We start from the raw sequence: 23,296 nt of genomic DNA on the forward strand, positions 1-23,296 counted from the left end.
AGGGATGTCTGCTCTGACCACTAACATTCAGCAATGTAACGGAGGTCCTAGGAATTGCAGAGGAGAGGAAGGAAAAGAAATACAGAAGAAGTGAAATCATCTTCATTTGCAGATGACCTGATTGCTTGTATAGAAAATCCAAAGGAATCTACAAAGTAGCTACTAAGTGAATTTAGCAAAATTTCGAGATACGAGGTCAAATTGTGTTTCTATACATTTGCAACAAAGGTAATCATTGTTAAAGTCCATCTTTAGCAACATCAAATATTATAGATTAGGAATAAATTTAACAGAAGACATGGAAGATGTTGACTGAAAACTTTAAGACCTTTCTGAAATTATAGAACTCCAAAATAAGTGGAGAGATATACCTTATTCATGAATTGGAAGTTTTAATATTGTTAGGATGTCATTTCTCCCCAAATTGTCCTACAGATTCAGCATAGTGCCCCCAACATATTTTTTTAGATATTGACAAGTCATTATAAAAAAAAAATACAGAAACACTAAAGACCGAGTGTCTCTGTCTCTGTCTCTGTCTCTCTCTCTCTCTCTCTCTCTCTCTCTCACACACACACACTCACACACACGCAAAATTCTTGAAGAACAAAGTTAGCTCATACCACTGGATTTTATATGAAGTTATGGTGATTAAGACAACGTGGTGTTAAGAAATAAAGTTCCAACGGAATACATTTGAAGGTCTAGTTGACTTTATTAAACGACTCATGAATCAGACAGCGTCCATCCAGCAGGTGGAGGAGAGCTCTGCGAAGTTTAACACAGGTTTTTATAGGAAGGAGGGCAGGATAGGAAAGTTACCAGCAAAAGGGAGGGCTTGTTCCAGGCCAAGTGGCTTTCCCGGAGGGGGAAAGCAGGGGGTCTTATCATGCAGATTACCTCAGCTATGTGGTGCTAATTGAAAAATTCCTAGCTGCCTGGTTAAGACTATATTGGGGGGGGGGGGTTGAAAAAGCGACGAGTTTGGGAACTTGGTCAAAGTGACACCATTTTGGACCTGTGGTTTTCTTTTTAACAATTACCCCATTTTGATCAGACTCTCCAAGTAACTGAGAGACGTGATCAGAATGTAAGGCGTTAGTGCCAGTCTCAGCTACTGCTCTGAAGTTCTTACGGGTTTTGTTGTTCCGTTGTGCTGTATCCAGAGGTCATGACATTTTCGCTTAACCTCTGTGATATTCACAGGTCATGGTTTCAGACTTCATTCTTTAAGTGGGTCATTTTCCTTGTTCCTTAGACATTCCAGTCTTAGGGAGATCATTTGCTTTGTGGACAGTGGCTACGATCCTGGATGTAAGGCTTTTGAGAGAATAGAGTGCCCCAGGGCTATTATTATGATTACTGTAAACAGGATAAATCCCAGTATTTGGGGTGCACTTTAGAGCCATAGCCCCAAGACCCCGTGGAAGGAGTCACCTTTAAGCCAAGAGCTTCGTTCTGTGATTTTATGTAATTGAGTTTCAATTTCCCCAGAAGGTGTTAATCAGGGCACAGCCCGTGGTGTTGGCCACAGCAGACACACCTCCTTGCTCAGCTACAAGAGAACCAAGGACTGTTCTGGTATCAAGGACAACTTTGGCTAGAGAGTCTAAGGAAATTTGTTGGGCTGCTATTGTTTTAACAGCAGATTTTGCAGTAATTTTGTGAATTAAGGAAAAGTTTTCAATCATTTACATTTACCCCTAACCAGGGAAATCAGGATCTGCCAGGAGTGAATCCTGAACCCTCCTTGGTAGGTCGATGGAAATTAACTCAAAATGAAAATTAAGGGGAGTCAACCAAACGTCTTGTTTTATTTATGAAATGTTATGGGCACAGTTAGATTTTCTCCTAGCCTGAAATGAGAGGTTACCCCCACTTAGCAATGACCAGGGAGATACAGATGAAGGTGTTATCTTTCCAGGCCAGCGCCAGAGTAAAGGAAAGGAAAAGAAGGAAGGGGGGTTTTCTGTTTAAAGTACGAAGTCTGAATCTGGTGTCTCAAACGGAGGTCAGCTCCATCTCCTCCTCCTCAATTCAATTTATCCAGTGTGTGCGCAGGACCAGGGTCAGGTGGAGCCTTTGTTAGCTGTGAGATGCGTCCTCAAGGCTCTGTGTCTTTTAGTCTTACAGCTGTGTCAGTGGTCAGGAGCACTTGGTGAGTCCCTTCCCACCGGGCTCAAGAGCTGTTTTTTAACAATGATGTTTCCAAAACACCCCGTCACCAGGTGCCAGACTGGGACCAACAGGAGCCTCTGAACTTGGGGGTCAGGGACAGCGTGTGTAACCCGTCGATGGTAGGCTTTAGCGTAAGGCTAAATTTAAAGACTTACGGTAGCTGGTCATACTAGCATGAGACAGGAGCAGCAGAAAGTTGTTTTCTGAGAGAATTCCACAACATTTGCAAAGTTTTGTTAAGGTTTGTATGATTTGCTCAGTGCAGTGGGTGCTTTGATCACTGGAGATCAGGGAAGATATACTCCAAGTGGGAAACTTTCTAACAATTTCTTTGCTTTTGTGGGGACATCAGCCTTACAGCAGGAAAAAGCTTCAGCCCATCTGGGAAACATACCCACAGTAGCAAGAACATACTGATAGCCCATTCTTTAAAACTGCAAATTTATGAATACATTTCAAAAGTTCTAGAAGCATGTGCCTTTTGAAATTTTCCCATATAGCATTAACATATACAAATTTTTATTTGTATAAAATTTTATTTGTGACATATACAAATATTTTTTTAAGATTTTATTTGACAAGTCAGCAAGAGAGGGAACTACAAATATCTTTTAATTTCTCTGTGATGAGAAGCTAAAAGTAGATAAACCTACATTTAGCAATTAATGTATTATTTTGTCTTATTTGGAGATGATCGAGGTATTTAATGAATTTGACTTAACTCATCGTTTAACCTAACTCAGCAAAACTTTAAGGTTTTAGATTACAAAAAAGAAAAAATTTGAGAAAGCTAAGTAGACATAAATATTGCTGAAAAGCTCATTTATAAACTTCTATCTTGATTACTTCTATTTACTTGTCCTTAATAATTATGTTAGATTACCTACAAAAACTTCATTAAACATTAGGCCAAGTCAGTCATTAAGTTATTTTTTTTTTTTGACAGATCTTACAAGCATTCACATGAATTTATTAGGCTAGTAAACTCAGGTAGAATGAAAGTTTTATATTTAATCTTGATGTCTGTTTTAATTAAACCATCAGTCTGAAATTTGCTTTCATATCAAATATTTTTCCAGATCACATGAACTTGAAAAACATTTGAGTGTCTAGTTTCTATCTTTCTGAGAGTTTTAGAATGGCCAAACCTAACAAGCATTTGCCTTCAAGCCATATAAATAGAGCTGTTTTACAGATTAATTTCAGCAATACCATCTGGGGGTATAAAATCCCATATAACTACAACATATGCATGCATGCATTCAGCCACTCACCGTCAGCAACAAAACCCACAGGTGGAGAGACCGGGGTGGTGAAACAGGAAGGGATTTCTTTCAGTTCGACCCACACCGGGTAGGCAGAGGATTAGGGTCCCAAAGTCGGTCTCCAAAGTGCTGAAAATACTTCCTGGTTTTATATAAGGAAAATGTGGGACAAAGGTCGGTGGGTCGGTGCAGGTGGTCAGTAAAGGTCAAGCCAGTCACTGTTTGGGGGTCAGTCACGTGGGGTCTTGCAGGCTCCGGGCAGTCCTTATTGCTTGAGGGGTAGTTTCATTCCCACGTGGCCTGTCTTGCCTGCACGGTCTTTTGCCCGAGTTAAGAGATAAACTGGAAAGACCTTAATCTGTTAGAAAATACAGACTGACGTCGACAAGGCAGTTGAAGTCCTCTTTCATTTGACACACGTGAACATTCAGAGGCACAGAAAACTTACACCTTCTAATTTAAAATGACCTGCCATGAAAAAGTTACAAAATTTACTAGCTATAAAAGTTGGATCTGAGGTGGTTTTTCCGGTAGATGGAATAAGTTAAGCTGAACTGTCTAGATGACTAATGCTTTTAAAAATATATTTGTAGGGTGCCTGGATGGCTCAGTCGGTTAAGCATCCACCTTTGGCTGGGGGTATGACCCCGGGGATCCCCGGGGTCCTGGGATCAAGTCCCGCATCGGGCTTCTTTCTCAGCGGGGAGTCTGCTTCTCCCTCTGCCTGCCACTCCCCCCTGCTTGTTCTCTCTCTGTGTCTAATAAATAAAATGTTAAATATATACATTTGTGAAGAAGACACTGAAAGGAAGTTATTTGTCCTTGGCAAGTCAAGTTCCAAATGACCTTTCCATCCCCCCTTTTTTCTTGATAAGAAAACGAGATGGGCTGCAAAAGCCCGCTGAGAGCACCAGCAGAGCGCTGAACACGCACATTGTAAGCGCACAGGAAAAACCCACAAGCGTCTCCTAGTATGACTTCCGTCCCCTTAAAGCCAGAAGGTTTACACTTAGCAGCATTTTCAGATAAACGAGAGGTTTGGGGATTGGTAAGAAGGACTGGCCATCTTTGAATTGTTTCTGGAACCACACCTCTGGTCAAAACCAGGACAGATTGTAAAACCAGGACATCCAAGTTCAACCTCTCGGAGAACAGGGTTGCCACCTGACTGATCTCAAAGGACTGACACACCCATCCGCCTGCGGGAGTATCTTTCCTCGGGGTACATTTAGCTTGGAGGGAGAAGAACTAAAAAAAAAAAAAAAAAAAAAGTCTTCTCAGGCTCTGAATATCAGCTTTCAATTTGACCAAATTCCTGATTCTAGAGTTATTAAGTCCTTTCAGATACCTTGTCAGGTTCCAGCCAGGACAAACAGTGACTATTTTGGGCAGTATTAACCTTATAGACCCAAGTGGTGTCCTGGAAGAGAGTTACATAAAAGACAGCATCTTCACAAGCTCTAGAGTCCCTGTCAAAGATAGCCGAAGAAAGAAAGGACCGACAGCCTGCACGTGCCCAGACCCAAAGAAAGCCCGGCCTCGTTCTTAAGACACATAAAGAGACAATCAAGAAGGAAATAGTTATTCCCAGGACAGAAAGAATCAATAACCCATGGGTCTGTACGTGGAAAGGAAGGGAAATGTGAATTTTTATGCCCCTACTCTCTGGGTTCAGAAGGTAATCTGTTCATAAGAAGCCTTGAGGCTCCTCCCAGGGCTTAACTATGGCCCTTAGTTCGACCTTTGACCAAGGACTGAGAGACACCTGAGGAGGGTTGCCAGTGGCCTGGAAGGGTCTTATTTCAAAAGATCACTGGTAACAGTCTCTTCAGAACAGAAAGGCGGTTGCATCAATAGCGTGAGTACTCGGATCAGGGAAAGTGGGGAGCAGGGAGAGTTACGCAGTCTTAGAGACTAGTGTTGGGTTCCTCTCGTCTCTTTCCATTACCTTTTTGTAATGAATCTTCTAATGAAACTGTTTTGGAATTTTGAAACCTTTTGAAGGCTCCTGCATGCCAGTTAAAACAGGTACCCCATCCTGTTTCACTTGCTTTCAAGTGCACTTCTTAAATGAACTCGTCTGATTGGAATGTTCCCCATAATGGCCATTGCAATTCCATGTTATTTTTGGTAAAACTTTTTATCTCGCTGGACACCTGCAAGTTCCGGGACTCTGGTTCTTAGACATAAAATAAGCGGGAGCACAGCGCCAGAACATGGCACGCTCAGCCCTCTGGAGGCAAAGAGCCCATTAGGGCTTTAGGTTCCCCAGAGCCGAACTAAAACCTCCGAGGGACTTGCTGCTGGGTTGGGGATTGTGTTTTATTGCATGCCTCATTGCACACAAGTTTTCTTGAGGTTGGCAGGTGACCTAGTGTTCCGAGACTAAGCACCCTAAGGCAGGAGACTGAGTTAGATGGCAAGCGCTCTAACAGCTCTTAAGTGCTCCCCCTGTGCCCACCCAATTTTTGCAGTGTTTTGACCTCCAAGGTCCCCACGGTCAGTGGCCTTTATTGACATAAAACAAGACAAATGTGTATCTCAACAAACCAGCAGCCAACAAAACGTGGCGCTGCGGACTGGCCAAGAGAAGGCCGTGCGTGCCACCAGCAATCCCCAGTGTGGACTAAACCAGCAGACTCCGTTCAGGGAGACCGTGGGCAGGAGCTGAGAAGGGATTCCAGCGTGGAACCCTAGACTGAACCAAGGGCTGAGGACTGGTGCTCTGTTCCAGCCTCCTATCAGTCCAGACAGATGTGTCCACCCTGGACTGGAAAGCCAGTTAGACCAGTAGCTCAAACACGAAGAGCACAGCTGAAATGGGGAGGAACCCACCAATGGCCCTTGGAAATGGGGAGAAAAACCATGAACTCAGAAGTCCTCACAGGGTACCGCAGTTGTGTTTCTCTTCCCCAAGTGCCATCAGAAGTTAGCTTCATATCCCTACGCTGCCGCCAAATCTTAAAAAACAATTCCACCTAGTCAATGTGAAGATCTCCTTGGCTTTATTTAATGATTCATGAATCAGACAGCACCCCACCCAGCAAGTAGAGGGGAGCTCTGGGGAGTTGTAAAAATGGAAGGGGTTTATAGGAAAGAATGCAGGGCAAGAAAGTTATTAGCCGAAGGGAAGGATTGTTCCAGGCAAGGTGGCTTTCCCTTATAAGAAGAGCAGCTATTTTGCAGTTTCTGTCATCTTCTTTCGGCAGGCTCACTGACACCCATCAGAAAATTTCTCTGACCGGTTAAGATTACATTTCTGGGGATGGTTGAAATTATATTAGGTATTAAGCCCCAGTCTGGGGACTCATTTGGGGCCTGTGGTTTCCTTTTAACAGCAATATTGGAATGAAGATGAACAAAGAGATAAATGGCTCAGAACAGAGGACCCAGAAATAGAACTACATATACACGGTCAGTTGTTTTTTGTTTTTGTTTTGTTTTTTTGAGAGAGAGAGACTCTCGAGGACTTGAGAGCAGGGTGGGGAGGGATAGAGAGAAAGAGAATCTCAAGCAGGCTCCATGCCGAGTGCAGAGCCAGTGTCACCACTCTAAGATCATGACCTGAGCTGAGACCTAGAGTTGGACTCAACTGACTGAGCCACTCAGGCACCCCCATGGTCAATTGATTTTTGATGAAAGTACCAAGGTAATTTCATGGGGTAAAAGAAGTCTTTTCACCAAATGGTGCTGAAATAAGTGGAAAGACATAGGGGAAAAATGACTTTTGGTCATTTTGTGCCAGGACTCTTCCCTTGTACCACATACAAAAAGTAACTGAAAGGGGCACCTGGGTGGCTCAGTCAGTTAAATGTCTGCCTTCGGCTCAGGTCATGATCCCAGAGTCCTGGGATCCAGCCCCGTATTGGGCTCCCTGCTCAGCAGGGAATCTGCTTCTCCCTCTGCCTCTGCCTCTCCCCCAGCCTTGTGCTCTCTCTCACTCATTCTCTCTCTCAAATAAATAAAATCTTAAAAAAAAAAATTGGAGATAGATCTGAGATCTAAACATAGAGCTAAAACTATAAAGCTTCTAGAAGAAAACTTTGAAGTAGGCAGATTTCTTTGAGAAGACACTATACATAAAAGGAAAAAAAAAAGGATACACTGGATTTCATCAAAATTTAAAATCTCATCTAAAGACATCACTAAGAAAATGAAAAAAAAAAAAAACCCACAACATAGTGGAAGAAAATATTCACAATATGTGTATATGACAAATGCTTAAAATCCAGAATGTGTAAGGAATTCCTTTAAATCAGGGTCTGCAGTCTTTTTCTGTAAAGGATCAGATAGTAAATATTTTAGGCTTTGTGGACGGTAGAATCTCAGTGGCAACTGCTTAACTCAGTCTAGAGCAGAAGCAGCCACAGAAAATAGATCAACAAATGGGCCACGCCGTGTTCCAGTAAAGCTTCTTGTACCAGCACAAGTGGTGGGTCAAATTTTGCTGACCCCCTGCTTCAAATCAGTAACAAAAAGACAAGCAGCCTGATAAAACCAAGCAAAAGACTTGAACGGGCACTCTCAAAGGAAGGTCTACAGACAGCCAATATGTACATGGAAAGATGGTTAACATACATCGTCAGCCACGGGACACCTGGGTGGCGCAGTTGTTAAGCATCTGCTTTCGGCTCAGGGCGTGATCCTGGCATTCTGGGATCGAGCCCCACATCAGGCTTCTCCGCTGAGAGCCTGCTTCTTCCTCTCCCACTCCCCCTGCTTGTGTTCCCTTTCTCGCTGGCTGTCTCTCTGTCTGTCCAATAAATAAATAAAATCTTTAAAAAAACACACACACACACATATCGTCAGCCAACAGGAAAATGCAGATTAAAGCCACAGGGAGATAGCACTATGATCTTACTGGCAGGGCTACCATTTTAAAAATGAACACCACCAAGTGCTAGTGAGATTGCGGGACAACTAGAGCTCTCACGCTCTGCTAGTGGGAACGTAAATGGTGTGGCCACTTCGGGAAAAGTTTCGTGTTTCTTATAAAGCTAAGCATACATTTACCATACAACCCAGCAATTCTATTTTTAGGTATTTACTCAAAAGAATTGAAAATGTGCATCAATAAAAAGACTTATATATAGATTTTGATAGCAGCTTTATTTTTAATAGCCCCAAACTGGAAACAACTTGGATGGCAAGCAATAGAAGAGCAAATGGCGCTATAGTCATACAGGGGGATAGCGCTCAACAATTAAAAGGAATAGTAAAAAAAACAAAAACAAAAACGATCTAATACATCACTGCTGAGAGGAGAGAGCTGGACACAAAAGAGTAAATGGGAATATACGAGAGTCAAAGTAGTTTATAGGGGCACCTGGGTGGCTCAGTACGTTAAGCATCTGCCTTTGGCTCAGGTCATGATCCCAGGGTCCTGGGATCGAGCCCCGCATCGGGCTTCCTGCTCAGTGGGGAGCCTGCTTCTCCCTCTGCCTCTGCCTGCCGTTCCCCCTGCAGGTGCACACGCGTTCTCTCTCTCTCTTTCTCTCTCACACAAATAAAATCTTTTTTTTAAAAAGTAGTTTATAGTTCTAGAAATCAGATTAATAGTGCCTATATGGGTTGGAGATTGATCAGAAGGGGGCTTGAGGGCACTTTCTGGAATGATAGAAATGGTCTATACCTTGAAAGAGATGATGGTTACATGAACATCTATATTTGTCAAAGGTCCCTAATTGTTTAAGATCTGTACATTTCACTCTATATAAATTTTACTTCAGTAAGAATAAAAGGAATCCCTTATATTCTGATCTGGACAGAGTGGCAAGGTGTTTTAATTTAAATAAGAAAACAGGCTATAGAGCAGTACGCTGTATACTACATTTTGCATTAAAAGGATATATACTAAGTGTAATCTAGGGGTTTATATACATATAAGTGTGCGTGTGTGTGTATATGTAGCTATTTGTTTGTGTAACTGTTATATCAAACCTAGCCTATAGGGCGTAGTCAGAAAGCAACTTTATTTTTGTGTGGATTTTTTTTTAGATTTTTTTTATTATTAAAGTATAACATATATTTACATTAGCTTCAGGTATACAGCTGGTCCAGCGATTCCGTACATTACTCAGCGCTCACCATGAGAAGTGCAGTTACCACCTATCACCAAAGTTGTTCCAATATTCCTGACTGTATCCCCTAGGCTGTTATTTTCATCCCCGTGACTTATTTATTTTATAACTGGGTTTTTGTACCTCTTGACCCCCTTATCCATTTCACTCTCCCCCTACCCACCTCCCCTCTGACAACCATCAGTTTGTTTTCTGTATTTATGAGTCTGTTTTTTGGTTTGTTCCTTTGTTCATTTTTTTGTTTTTTAGATTTCACATAGAAGTGAAATCATATGGTATTTGTCTTTCTCTGACTGACTTATTTCACTTAGCGTAATACCCTCTAGGCCCATCCACGTTGTCACAGCTGGCAAGATGTCATTCTTTCTATGCCGAGTAATAGTCCGTTGTTTAACTGTACCACCTCTTCTTTATCCATCTGTTGATGGACACTTGGGGGGCTTCCATACCTTGGCTGTTGTAAATAATGCTGCAAAAACATAGAGGTGTATATATCTTTTTCAAATTATCATTTTTGTTTTGGGGGGTAAACACCCAGTAGTGGAATTACTGGATAATATAGCAATTTTAAATTTTGTGAGGAACCTCCATACTATTTCTCACAGTGGCTGCATCTATCTCCATCCCCACCAACAGGGCACGAGGGTTCCTTTTTCTCCACATCCTCCCCTACACGTGTTATTTCTTGTCTTTTGATTCTGGCCGTTCTGATGGGTAGGGGACTAGTTCACTGTGATTTTGGTTTGCGTTTCCCTGATGATGAGTGATGCTGAGCATCTTTTCCTGTGTCTTGTGCCATCTGTGTGTCTTCTTTGGACAACTCTCTGTTCTGGTCTTCTGCCCATTTTTTAATTGGATTATTTGGTTTTTTGGTGTTCTTTGTATATTTTGGATACTACCCCCCAGCAGATACATTATTTGCAAATACCTTATCCCATTCAGTAGGTTGCCTTTTTGTTTTGATGATGGTTTCCTTCACTGTGCAGAAGCTTTTTAATTTGATGTAGTCCCAATACTTGATGTTCGCTTTTGTTTCCCTTACTGAGGAGACATATCTAGAAAAATGTTGCTAAGGCCAATGTCAGAGGAATTCTGCCTATGTTTTCTTTCAGCAGTTTTATGGTTTCATGTCTCACCTTTAGGTCTTTAATCCATTTTGAGTTTATTTTTGTGTGTGGTGTTAGAAAGTGGTCCAGTTTCATTCTTCTGCATATAGCTGTTCGGTTTTCCCAGCACCACTGATTGAGAGACTGTCTTTTCTCTGTTATATATTCTGCCCTCTTTTGTCATAGATTAATTAACCATAAAAGTGTGGATTTACTTCTGGGCTTTCTGCTCTGTTCTCTTGATCTCTGTGTCTGTTTTTGTGCCGGTGCCATACTGTTTGGATTACTGCACGTTTGTAGTATATCTTGAAATCTGGGATTGTGACACCTCCGGCTTTGTTCTTCTTTCTCAAGATTGCTATGGCTTATTCAGGGTCTTTTGTGGCTCTATACACCCTTAGGATTATTTGTTCTAGTTCTATGAAAACTGCTGTTGGTATTTTGATAGGGATTGCACTGAATCTACAGATTGCTTTGGGTAGTGTGGACATTTTAACAATATTGATTCTTCAGTCCATGAGCATGGAATATCTTTCCTTTTGTGTTGTCTTCAATTTCTTTCATCAATATTTTATAGTTTTCAAAGATTAGGCCTTTCGCCTCCTTGGTTAATTTTTAGGTTTTGGGGTTTTTTTTTGGTGGGGTTTTATTTTGTTTTTATTATTTTTTAAAAAAGGTTTTATTTATTTATTTGACAGAGAGAGAGAGACAGCCAGTGAGAGAGGGAACACAAGCAGGGGGAGTAGGAGAGGAAGAAGCAGGCCTCCCACTGAGCAGGGAGCCTGATGCGGGGCTCAATCCCAGGACCCTGGGATCAGGCCCTGAGCCAAAGGCAGACGCTTAACGACTGAGCCACCCAGGCGCCCCTTTGGTGGAGTTTTAAATGAGATTATTTTCATAATTTCTCTTTCTCTGTTTTCTACTTTCTTTCTGTCTCTTTAAGTTTATTCAGTGGGACTAGTTTTTTTCTCTGTCCCTGAATGAAAACACGGTTCCCGAGACTGCTCTGGTTACTTTTAAGTAGTAATTACTCAATCACTTTAAATTGTAAGGGGTACTTTCCCTTCAGTAATTAAAATGTTCAGCCCAACATAATAGACTTCAGACTTGACTGACAGTTGAAACTTCTCCCTTCCCCAGCTTGAGCCAGCAGCAGATGGGAAGGCTTTGGTCAGGGAAGGGGGCTGCAGTCCTCTCCTCCTCCTCACCTCTTCCTCTCACAGTCTACTAAAACAGGCTTCTGACTCTCAGAGTTGGCACAGCAAAAGGGAAGAGGCATAAGAGGGAACAGGAGCAATTTTTTGGACCGATACTAGTACCAGTTTTCTGGGTTTGGGAGATGTTCCAGTCAGCTTTCTCCCATGGACATGTTTTGGGTTCGTTGGAGACTTCCCATCACTCTGACTCTCTCAGGGGCAGTGTTCTTCATGTGGTCAAATGCATCTCTGCTCTGGCTGGTCATTTGCTAAGTCTTCCCTGGTCCTGGGACATTACGCAGCCACTTACAGCTTCTTTGTGCTAAGGGCCCCACAATTTTCCATGTAGCTGTCTTGGACACCAAGGACACTAGCCTCTAGTTCTCAGGGCTCAGACCTTAACCCATGGGGTCATCTAAGCCCTCTGAGTTTTCTAGGAAACCCTTCTCATGTGACTTAGGAGTGGTATCTCTCACCCTCCTTCCCTTGGGGACAGGAGTGGATTCGCATGAAAATTCTCTCTCTCAAAAGATAAAAGCAAACAAATGAAAAGCTATTTAGCATTTCTCTTTTACATGATTCAATGTACTATCAATACCTGTACATAGCCAACTTTAAAATAAAAAATAAAATCAAGGTATCAAGAATGTAGACTATGACAAATGAATTTAACTTAATACAAATGTATGACATAACCTCACTGAAGAGGGAAGAGAGGAAAGGAGCTGACCTAAGTAACTTTGGAAAACAGTTTTGTGACTAAATGCTGTGAACTAAAGACAAAAATAACTGTACATAAGCACCCTGCTCTAGTTAGTTTGTTTCTCACGGGGGTACTAGTTAGCATTCTGATCATAAGAGGACCTAGGATCAGTAACACCCCAGTAGCAATGAACATACCTAGTACCCAGATACTAGTGTCTAAATACCATTTTCCAAGGGCTCCTTGGAGAAATGACCGATTTTAGGGCTTGGATAAGGAAAATACGACATAAAGGTGGTATCATCTTGCAGAACCACAAAGTGAAATTACCCAGAGGCCAGCCTGAAAGACCTCCTAGTGGCCAAAGCTGGAATGATTTGAGCAATAGAATAAATGATGCTCATACTAGATTATAACTAACAAATAAAGCAAATATCCATGATTGAATAAATAAATGGGGGGTGGGCACAGAGGGATAAATCTTTACATAAGAACCCCAAATAATGTACGTGGATACTTCTCACTTAATTTTCCTCCCCTTGAGTGGGCTGGGCTTAGTGACTCACTCGCAAAGAATCTAGAAAAATAGTAACATGACAGGGGAGAAACCTAACAGATACCAACCACCTTAGCCAAGTGGTCAAGGTGAACTTCACCAATCATGTCACGTTGCTGTCACGTTCCCCAGTATGAGTATGTGGGAAGAGCACTTCCCCTCTGCGGTGTTCTTCCCCAAAGCCGTAACTGCAGTCTAATTATGAGAAAACATGAGGGACGATTTACCAAATACCTGACCGTGAATCTTCAGAAGTGCCAAGGTCATGGGAAACAAAGAAAACCTAAGCAATTGTCATGGACCAAAGGACACATGATGACTAAATGCAGCATGGCATCCTGGATTGTATTCTGGAAGAGAAAAAAAAGCACCTTAGTGAAAAGTGGTAAAATCCAGCTAAAGACTATAGTTAACAGTGCAGCACCAATGCTAATTTCTTAATTTTCACAAATGTACCGTGGTTATGTTATATAAGGTGTTAGGGGAAGGTGAGTGATGTAGACACAGGAATTCTCCGTAACATCTTTGCAAGTTTTCTGTAACTTGAAAATTACTCCAAAATTAGAAATTTATTTTCTAAAATGTTTTAATCTCCAACTCCCAACCCTTTTACACCCTCAGTGTGGGTGGAGGGGTTTAAAAATAACCAGTTTTCTAACCTTTTTTTTTTTTTTTGGCAAGCCCAGCATGGTGGGGTCTGGTATCTCATTTTGAAGTATAATTTCTATTATCTTTGAGCTTCAGCTGTGAACTTCCATTTAAATTTCCTATTACATTCACATATGTTTTAAAAAGTCTCTAGAATGGGGCACGTGGGTGGTTCAGTCGGTTGAGTGTCTGCCTTCAGCTCGGGTCATGATCTCAGGGTCCTGGGATCGAGCCCCACATCAGGCTCCCTGCTCAGCATGGAGTCTGCTTCTCCATCTGCCTGCTGCTCCCCCTGCTTGTGCTTTCTCATTCTCTCTGTCAAATAAATAAAATCTTTAAAAAAAAAAAGTCTCTAGAATGATATCTAGAGGGGCACCTGGCTGGCTCAGTAGGTAGAGCATATGACTCTTAGTCTCAGGATTGTGAGTTTGAGCCCCATGTTGGGCATAAAGTTTACTTAAAAAAAAAAAAAAGATAGGGGCTTCTGGGTGGCTCAGTCAGTTAAGTGGCCGACTTTTGATTTCAGCTCAGATCATGATCTCAGGGTCCTGGGATCGAGCCCTGTGTCAGGCTCCATGCTCAGCAGGGAGCCTGCTTAAGGATTCTCTCCTTCTCTCTCTCTCTTTCCCCCTTTCCCTCTCCTCTACCCCTTCCCTTCTCACACACACGTGCACGCTGTCTCTCTAAAATTAAGTAAATCTTAAATAAAAAAGAGAAAAAATAGAGTGATATACTAGAAACCAAAACAGGGACTGCCTGAGAAGAAATGTATTTTTCCTCAAAGAGAAAAAAACGGCCATTTCCCACTATTTATTTATTCCATTGTACCTTTTAAATTGGAGCCATGTGAATGTATTACACCTTCAAATATTTTAATTTGGGAAAAGCTGCTTATTTGTCTTACCCTCCTCTTGAATCACTCTTCAGTGACTCGGAACTCTCTCTGTAATGTTGTGACTTCCTGAGAAAGAGTCTTATGTTCCACGCCGCGTCCATTGAAGTTCAGAGCCATCTTCTTCCTCATGACAATAGAATACTGTTTGCATTGGGGTCTCCCGTGCTTCATCTTCACACGTTTCAAAAAGTACTTGGTTTTTAGCAATTTGGCAGATAATTTGGCACTTCTTGGGTTGGAATGATTTCCACTGTTGGGACCCAAGGAAGGAAAGAAAGGCAGGACCCTGTGCAGGGGCTTGTGGCCTCATTAAGAGTCATTAGGATGAACATCCCTGGGCATTTTTAAAATTTCAGGATGAGACCCCCAAAGGTCAGCTTTTTCATCTACCGAAGGCAGTTATCAACCACAACTTTATCCGTACATTCGTCACTCACAAGTACCCGTGCTGTTGACAGCAAGCCTCTCCAGCCTTCTCCGCCTCATCCAGGACAGGAGAATAAAGCTGGTCGTTCCATGGACACAGCTTCCGACTGGACCAGCCCTCGTGTCTAACAGTTCCTTAAAGCCATGCAGCTCTTGTGTGGAAGTTGGTAGTTTGTGTCTAAGAAGGGCTGAGACAGGAGAGTCAGACATGTCGGCTCCAAGTGTAGCTTTCTGGTTCCCTGGGTCCCCATCATCATTCCCCACCCAGAGCATCCACTGATCATTGCCTGGCTTTCTAAAGCGTGCTTTGCAAACAGGATGCTGGACTTCTTTTTATTACTGCAGATCTTATGTTTTCTTGGTTGTTGAGAATTTTTAATAAACATGTTTTTTTTTAAGTCAAGTAATTAAATAAACATCTTCGCCATTTGTTCTTTCCTTTTTAGCAAGTCTTTCCCCTTGTTCAACCGCTGCGTCCCTCAAACGCCTGAGTGCTATTCCATGTTTGCATCTGTTTTGATAAATGATGTCGACATCCTCCATCGAATTCTAAGTGGAATAATGTCAGGAAGAGACAAAATCCTCGGCCTGTGTCTCTTCGCATTAGGTAATTTTCGGTTAATTTTCTTACAGTGACTGTGCCAAAGTTTCTACGCGCACATTGTTGTACAGTGAAATTAGCCTCTTGACCTAAAGATAAAACTTCACATATTTTCTTCATAGATACTTTCAATGTTTTAGGTTCAGGTGGGAGGGTGGACAATAGAATGAGGGGAACACCAGCTGGGTCTCTGCCAAGGGGCCTCACTGAGTGTGGTTTGCCTTAATGTAGCGGCCATGTCCCAGAGCCTGGTCCTCAGCTAAGGATGAAAGCAGATTGCCAGTTTGTGACTTGGCCATGAAAAGTACAACTGGCAGTGGAACCAGAAATGCGTGTCTTCTGGCCAGAATGCCCTCTCCTCATAAGCAGGCCAGGTCAGAAGGCTGCTCTGTGAGCAGGAGAAGGGGGCACGTGCATCCATGCGAAATAGCATCAGACAGCAATGGCCTGATGTAGTCAGCGGCCTGCTTTGGGTTGTAGGCAGGTCAAGGCCTCCAGCCAGGACATGCCTCTTCTGGGCATTTCTGGAAACTGCTACCCCCATTCCTGACCCTTTAATTTCCTATTTGCTATCTTCCAACTTGATGAACCCCTTTCAGAGTCAACTTTGTCTTTGAACAAATTAACACACTCTCCCGTTGTGGGCAATAGTAACGGCCTGCGATCTATCCCCTTCTCCAGTGGCTGCTCCCCAACCTTTTGGTTGAAAGAAATTTTTTGGTCAGCCATGTTTTTGCCAGTTTACAAATTGAGTTTTCCATAATTTCATTACCAAAGGGTTACTAATTCCTGAATGCCTGGGGATGCCTAACTCATCACCATTATGTAACTTCCGATTTCTTATGACCCAAAAGTGCCAGGCCTTGTGCTTACTCTTCACTCATTAAAACCTCATCAGAATCCTGTCACTGTTTGTAGGAGGGGAAACTGAGGCTTAGAGAGGTTAAGTGACTTGGCCAAAGTCATTCGGTGACTAGAATAGGGGGCAGAGCTGAAACTTAACCCAGGTGTGTCCTGATCCCCAAACCCACATTCTTAACCAGTACACCAAAATATCTATATGTAATCCTGATTTCTTGTTTAGAAAAAAAATAAAATAGTATGTATAAATTCCCTGAAATGCTTAACATAAATTCATAAGCTTAAAACCCTAAGTACTGGACAATAGTATACAGATTTTTTACATATAGAGCTTACTGAAAAATTAGAACCTTAAATTGTTCATTTCTAAAGGCACTGATTTTTCATATTTAATAAGAATACCCGAGAACATGTAAAGTTAAAACTTTACATAAGGCCAATAAGACAAGAGTTAAGTCTGGTAAAAAAAAAAAAAAAATTTTTTTTAATGGTTCATTTGGACTTAAAAAAAAAAAAATTTTGTGGGGCGCCTGGGTGGCTCAGTCAATTAAGCATTTGACTTAGGCTCAGGTCATGATCTGGGATTGGGCTCCAGGCTCAGAAGGGAGTCTGCTTGTCGTTCTCCCTCTGCCCCTTCCCCTGCTCATGCTCTCTCTCTCTCTCTCGCTCTCTCAAATAAATAAATAAACTCTTAAAAAAATTTTTTTGGGTATTTGGGAATAAGACCTGATTAACAAAAAAAAAATTTTTTTTTAATTCAAGAAGAATGCTAGGGCTTCAGAAACTGGCTTACTGCAGCAGACCGAAGTTGTATATGCTTCAGACACGCTGGGTGCGTCTTGTTATTTTTGTATAGTAGATATCTAAAATATTTAGAAATGGAAAGAACTCCTCAGCCCTCCCTCTTCTGGGAGTCAGGACAGCCCTGCCATCATCACCCTCACACCGGGAGGGTGCCGTCGAGCTTTCTATGTGCTGCTTAATTTTTCAGCCTTGTCTCTGGGCATGACGTTCACCTTCCGATTCATCACGACCCTCCTGGTTCACATTTTCATCGCAGTGATTGTTTCTGGACTGTTGTGTAAGTATTTTTACTTGATGGATTTCTTTTTGATTAAACAAAAAGCCTTTCCATTAAGTATGAAACTTAAAAGTTAGCATTCTTGAGCTAAATGGGTTTCAGAGAGTCTTTCATTCAACCCTGGCATTTCACATACGAGAAAACTCAGAGCCAGAGAGGACAAAGGGACTTGCTTGTGTCACAGCAAAGTTGATGTCAGTCTGTGGTCTCTGCTACACCCTGCTGCCGTGGCGATAGGCCTGCCAGTCCAGCAGTCCTCATGGCCATACCATTAACGGACAACTCCAAGGCTTGTTGGAAAGAATGGCTGCTTTTAAAGAATGTCTTCTGAACTTTCACATCAGCCATTGATACGTAGGTCCCCACAGTTGTCGTGCAAAGGCTCCCACCAGTCTAAAAAGATTCAGGCCCTGAGCTGGGGCAGGGTCCCTAAGACCCTCCCCTGTGCCCACTGGTTCCCCTTTTGTCACCAGAATGTGGGTCCATCCAGGGGTTGTCAGGAAAGGGGGTCTGAGAGGTAGGGGCATGCAGGAAGTTCCAGGCAGCAGCTATGTGCCCGCTGGCATAGGGTACTTGAACTTTTAATAATTGGTATGACTGTAGGGTTTCATTCCCCTGAATAATCAGCTCTGCCCTCAGCAACTTAGAGCCCCACAGCTCACAGGTGCACGGCGTGCCATGCTGGAGGACAGGCACAGCAGCTTGTGATGGACCTGTTCCCGCCCGGGACAAGTAGAGACCAACGTGACCATCCTGTAGTCACCATGGTGGCGTTGGAGGTGGCAGATCATGCTTAAATGGAGGGCATTTGCCATGTCAGGCTATCCGCCCAGACTTGCGAGTGCCACGCCGACATCCCGGGTCCCGCAGGGGTTGGCACCAGTGGAGCTCATTGGGCAGTTCTAGACTTTGGACTTCAATGCTGTTCCCCTCACTGCCCTGTCCATGCACTTCCCGCCGTGCTCACACCCATGCCCCATCTGCAGGCGGGGCTGACAGGACACACCTATGTTCTGGAATAGCCTCCCTGTGCCTCCCAAAGACAAGCCACTGTGGGTCCGGGCGGTCCTTGGGGAGGCCACCCTGGCTCTGGCCAGCCCCTCCAGAGGGTCGGTTGTGACACATAAAGCCCCGGGCCTGTGGGGCCCACTGCCCGAGCCAGGCCACCCGTGTGTGTCCACATGCTGGGGGTTGTGGGGGGGTTGGTTACCCCATGCGTGTGTGCTGAGTTGCCCTGGTGTTTTGCTTTCCAGTTGTCTGTGGTGTCTTATGGTGGCTGTATTACGACTATACCCATGACCTCAGCATAGAATTGGACACAGAAAGGGAAAATATGAAGTGTTTGCTGGGGTTTGCCATTCTATCTACAGTAATCACGGTAAGAAATGCCCTTTCAGCAGGAGGTCAAGTAGCCTGCTAGAATTCTGAAATCCGAATAACCGGATTTTAACCAAAACAACTAGAATTTGGGTGTCTTTTTTTTTTTAACCTTAGAGTGTGCATACATGATAGTATGGTGAATGTACATACATGTTTAGTGTGTTCTCTTTTTTTATTTGCAATACCCACGTAGGAATAAATCAAAACCTTCAAAAAAAAAAAGAAAAAAGGCCTTGCCTTCTTCCCAAGTCATTTCTGCCAGCTCCCAGAGGCTCATCTGTTACTCGTGCTGATTCATTTTCCTTAAACACAGTAGAACCATTTTTACCCCCAAGTGGCCGTCAGGTGGACGCTGTTGGGGGGGTGGTTTAGACTTACGACAGTTCCTGTTTCCTGTTTGTGAGGAGCCTCCCCCTTCCAGCCAGGGAGGCTCTGTCCCCTCCAGGGTGTGGCAGCTCCCACTGCCCTTGAGCACAGAGAGCCCTTTATTTCCAAACCCGCTGGCCACTGGGTGATTTTGGTGTTCAGAGGACCGCCACCTCCCCTGTAAATACCCTAGTTGAAAACTGGCAAACAGAATGTTGAGACCGCAGATACCGGTTGTAGCGGGAGGAGGGAGCTTGGAAAATCATTCAGGTCACTCTGCAGGGGCCATTGAAAGCCCTAGAATCACAAGGCCTGGAGGGGGGCTGGGGCTGATTTAGGTGACCGTGCTCAGCACGGCTGTCCTTGCTGGCGTGTTGCTTACTCCCCGCTTGTGGATGGGCGACAGCTAGGGTTTGCAAAGCCCTCTAATTCCTCCACCAAGTGCAGGCTCTCTCACCGAGCCAGCTCTCTGCTAAGGAGAGCCTTCCCACAGTTGGTAGTCTTCACATTTTCCCCTTTCTAGTGAGGTTTCAGGTTTGCGTTCTTCACATGGAATGTGTTTCAGGGAGCAAGTGTGACTAAGGAAAGTTCCTGATTTGTCCTGCCCCGGGTAGGGACCAGGCCCAATGCTGCTCCAGGACCTGTGAGGAGGCTGGAGGAGAAGGGACCCCCTGCACCCCAGGTGGATGCTGGAGCTGTTGCGTTGAGGGGTGGGGAGCCCGCCTTCTCCCTGAGCCCTCCACAGGGCTTCCTTTGTCTCCACACACAACCTTTAATGGCCACCCAGATTCTAGAGTCAGGGGTGGCTTCTCCTCTTCATTGAGCTTAAGGTTAGAGAGAGGGAAGGCTGTGAAGGCAGAGAGGCTGTTCTGACCTGTGTCTGTGAGGACTGTTCAGGGGCTGGGACAGAGGGTAGAAGCAAACCACAGCTTACACAGCAATTCACGTGGTACGCTTGTCACCGGTACTTACTGAGTTCCTGCCAACGGCTGGTTACTGGGTGGGCATGTCCTCACAAGAGCCCTAGGTTGTTTGTGGCCATTTACTGAGCCCCTCTTGTGCACTGGACCCTGCACTAGGCAAAGAGCTAGCAAGACAACACACCATTGGCACCTGCCCTCTGATTAGATGAATTACAAAGCTAGCAACAACACGACATGATGCACGGGAAGGACTCCAGCCTTTGTGGTCTCAGGTGGGCGTTCAAACCCATGGCCCACTACCCACAGTGTGACCTCACAGAATGACTTGGCCTTAGGCCTGGGTCTCCTCATCTGTCAAATGGAATATTCCTGCAAGTTTCCCCCACAGGGCCATGGACTTCCTCCTCCCTAGGGAGCATCTGCCACAGAAGCCCGGTGTTCCCACTGAGAGCCACCCCTAATGCTCCCTGACTGGAGACCTGGGACTGGGGGAGCGGGGCTGGTTATAGAACAGGAGAGTAACCCTGTCCAAGAAAACCACTGCCCACCTGCTTCTTCCCCCGCCAGCCCAGCTTGGCTCCCACAGGACCCCCGCGCAAGGTGAGGACAGGGGAACAGGGAAAGTCACACTATATCCTCTAGTCAGGCACCCCTCCCTGTCCCGAGTGCTGGTATCCAAGAGGAAGGAGGAGTTAGGAGCTGCCCATCTTCTCCCTCACTGCACCTTTCTTACCCCCACTTTTCTGGAGAAACCAAAGAGAGGGGGAACCAACATTAGCAAGAGGGGAAGAGAAGCAGAAGAAAGGTCCCCTCCTTCAACCCTCATCCTTCTTGCTCACATGGGAGCCCCATCTCACTCGTCTTCCCCCATGCCCCCTACATGTCGGAGCCCAGCAGAGACCCTGAGCATCTCATCTAGTGAAGATTTCCCAGGGAGATCCTTGTCCGCTACCAGGACACTTGGGTGGGAGTATGTTCCTGTCTCCTGAGTTCCCAGAAGCTACCTTACAAATCAACTTAGAAACATTGTTCTGGGAAGATGGGGGCTGTCTATGAATATTATCTAAATGGTTTCACTGAACGCGCTAGCAGTGATGAAGAAAAGAGGGTGAATGGTATTAAAGGCACACCTCAGGGCATCAGCTTATTAGCACAGGCTGAAGGGCAGCTCCCTGTGGCTTAGAGCCCAGAAGAGTGAAGTCAAGACGTGACCGCCAGGGTGCGTCAGCCCTGCTGCCCAGCCCAGCCTTGCTAGCACCACCGGCACCATCCCCAAGGGTAATGCTGATCCCTGCTGAGACTGGGGAGAGGGTCGGGTTAGAGTTGAGTGTACGCTTCTAATGAACATCCTTGCCGTGTATTTAGAGTGTGAAAGAGTATCGTATGCATGTGTATAACTTGTAAAACACACATGCGTTTAAATATGCATATGTTCGGGGCGCCTGGGTGGCACAGCGGTTGAGCGTCTGCCTTCAGCTCAGGGCGTGATCCCGGTGTTATGGGATCGAGCCCCACATCAGGCTCCTCTGCTATGAGCCTGCATCTTCCTCTCCCACTCCACCTGCTTGTGTTCCCTCTCTCGCTGGCTGTCTCTATCTCTGTCAAATAAATAAATAAAATCTTTAAAAAAATAAATAAATATGCATATGTTAGCTTTCCACTCGGGAGCTAGAAGCCAAGTTTATTTGCCTAAAGATCATATCATTTTGCTTCATGAAAATTTTAAGTAAAACAAAAAAAGTCCCTCTTTCTTTCTTGTTGATTGTAATAGGCATTGAAAATGCAGAGATGGGGGAGCCTGGCTGGCCCCATGGGTTAAGCGTCTGCCTTTGGCTCAGGTCACGATCCCAGGGTCCTGGGATGGAGTCCCATGTTGGGTTCCCTGTTCAGTGGGGATCCTGCTTCTCCCTTTCCCTCTGCCTGCCTGCTTGTGCTCGCTCTCTCTCACTCTCTATCTCAAGTAAATAAATAAAATCTTTTAAAAAAAGAGAGAGTAAGAAAAAGAAAATGCAGAGTTGGAAATTCCTACTTAGCCTTCACATCTTGGGGTGTTCGGGCATGTTCAACTGGGGCAGGAGGCTCTGCCCCCAGTTCTGGGAGCTGTTTTAGTTTATCTCACCTTCCTTCGACTTTCCTCCACTGGACTGTGAGATCCTTTGCGCCAGGAATGCGTCAGGACAGCTGGAAGAGAAAGGGTATCTTAGGCTAAAGGAATGGCTCATGTGGGGTCACATGGACACAAGAGGGACCTCCAGGAGGTTCTCTTGGCAGAAACCTGAGAGGCAGGTATGGGGAAGGGCCATGCCAGGAAGGTCCTGATCTGGGATGATGACAACTTTGATCTTTATCCAGAAGCACGGGTAACTGTTGGGGGATTTTGAGCTGGGAAATGACATCATTGACTCTCTCCTTCACAAGGATTCCTTTAGCTGCGGGCTAGAGGAGGGAAGGGGTAGGGGCTGGGAGCCAAGGGGATCAAAAGCAAAGGCTAATGGGAGGTTACTGGGGTACAGATTGTTGAGGGTAAGACTTGAGCTGTGATCAGCTGTGGGAATAGAGACTGAGAGATCTAGGAAACTGAAGAAGGTGAGTGGGATTGCACACCAGGGATAGCTCTGCTCTCAAGGAGCTTAATGTGATGCAAAATTCAGGTAAGTAAACATTTGCAGTAGAAAATGTCGATGCTGCAATTGGTAAGTTTGGGATAATACAGAAACAGACAAGACAGGAACCTTACTTATTCTTGGAGAGTCCAGAAAAAATAGGGCGACTAGAATAGGGAATCTAGAACAAAGAGGAGATTTTTATGTGAAGATAATGAATTTGGTTCAGGACAAGTTGAATTTGAGACCCTGTAGGATGTTCACGGCCTGGCCAGGAACTGATGTGCTTACCCATCTAGCACCTGGAGAAAGGTGAGGCTGGAGCTGCTGGAGCTGCTGCTGCTGCTTCCTCTTCCTCCTCCTCCTCCTCTTCCTCCTCTTCCTCCTCCTCTTCCTCCTCCTCTTCCTCCTCCCTCCCTCCTCCTCCT

At 44.4% G+C, this 23,296-nt stretch overlaps 1 protein-coding gene across 6 annotated transcripts in view; it reads left to right on the plus strand.

The window, feature by feature from the left end:
- Positions 1-23,296, plus strand: part of SLC44A3 (solute carrier family 44 member 3) — a 96,561-nt gene that overhangs the window by 16,240 nt on the left and 57,025 nt on the right. For all 6 annotated transcript variants that reach the window (XM_034653943.1, XM_034653942.1, XM_034653944.1 and 3 more), the window contains 3 exons: positions 15,500-15,660; positions 17,507-17,596; positions 18,850-18,974. In XM_034653943.1, the coding sequence (XP_034509834.1) occupies positions 15,500-15,660; positions 17,507-17,596; positions 18,850-18,974 (376 nt within the window). The remainder of the gene's footprint in view (positions 1-15,499; positions 15,661-17,506; positions 17,597-18,849; positions 18,975-23,296) is intronic.

The sequence above is a fragment of the Ailuropoda melanoleuca genome, chromosome 2 (assembly GCF_002007445.2).
Source record: "Ailuropoda melanoleuca isolate Jingjing chromosome 2, ASM200744v2, whole genome shotgun sequence".
Taxonomy (NCBI): Eukaryota; Metazoa; Chordata; class Mammalia; order Carnivora; family Ursidae; genus Ailuropoda; species Ailuropoda melanoleuca.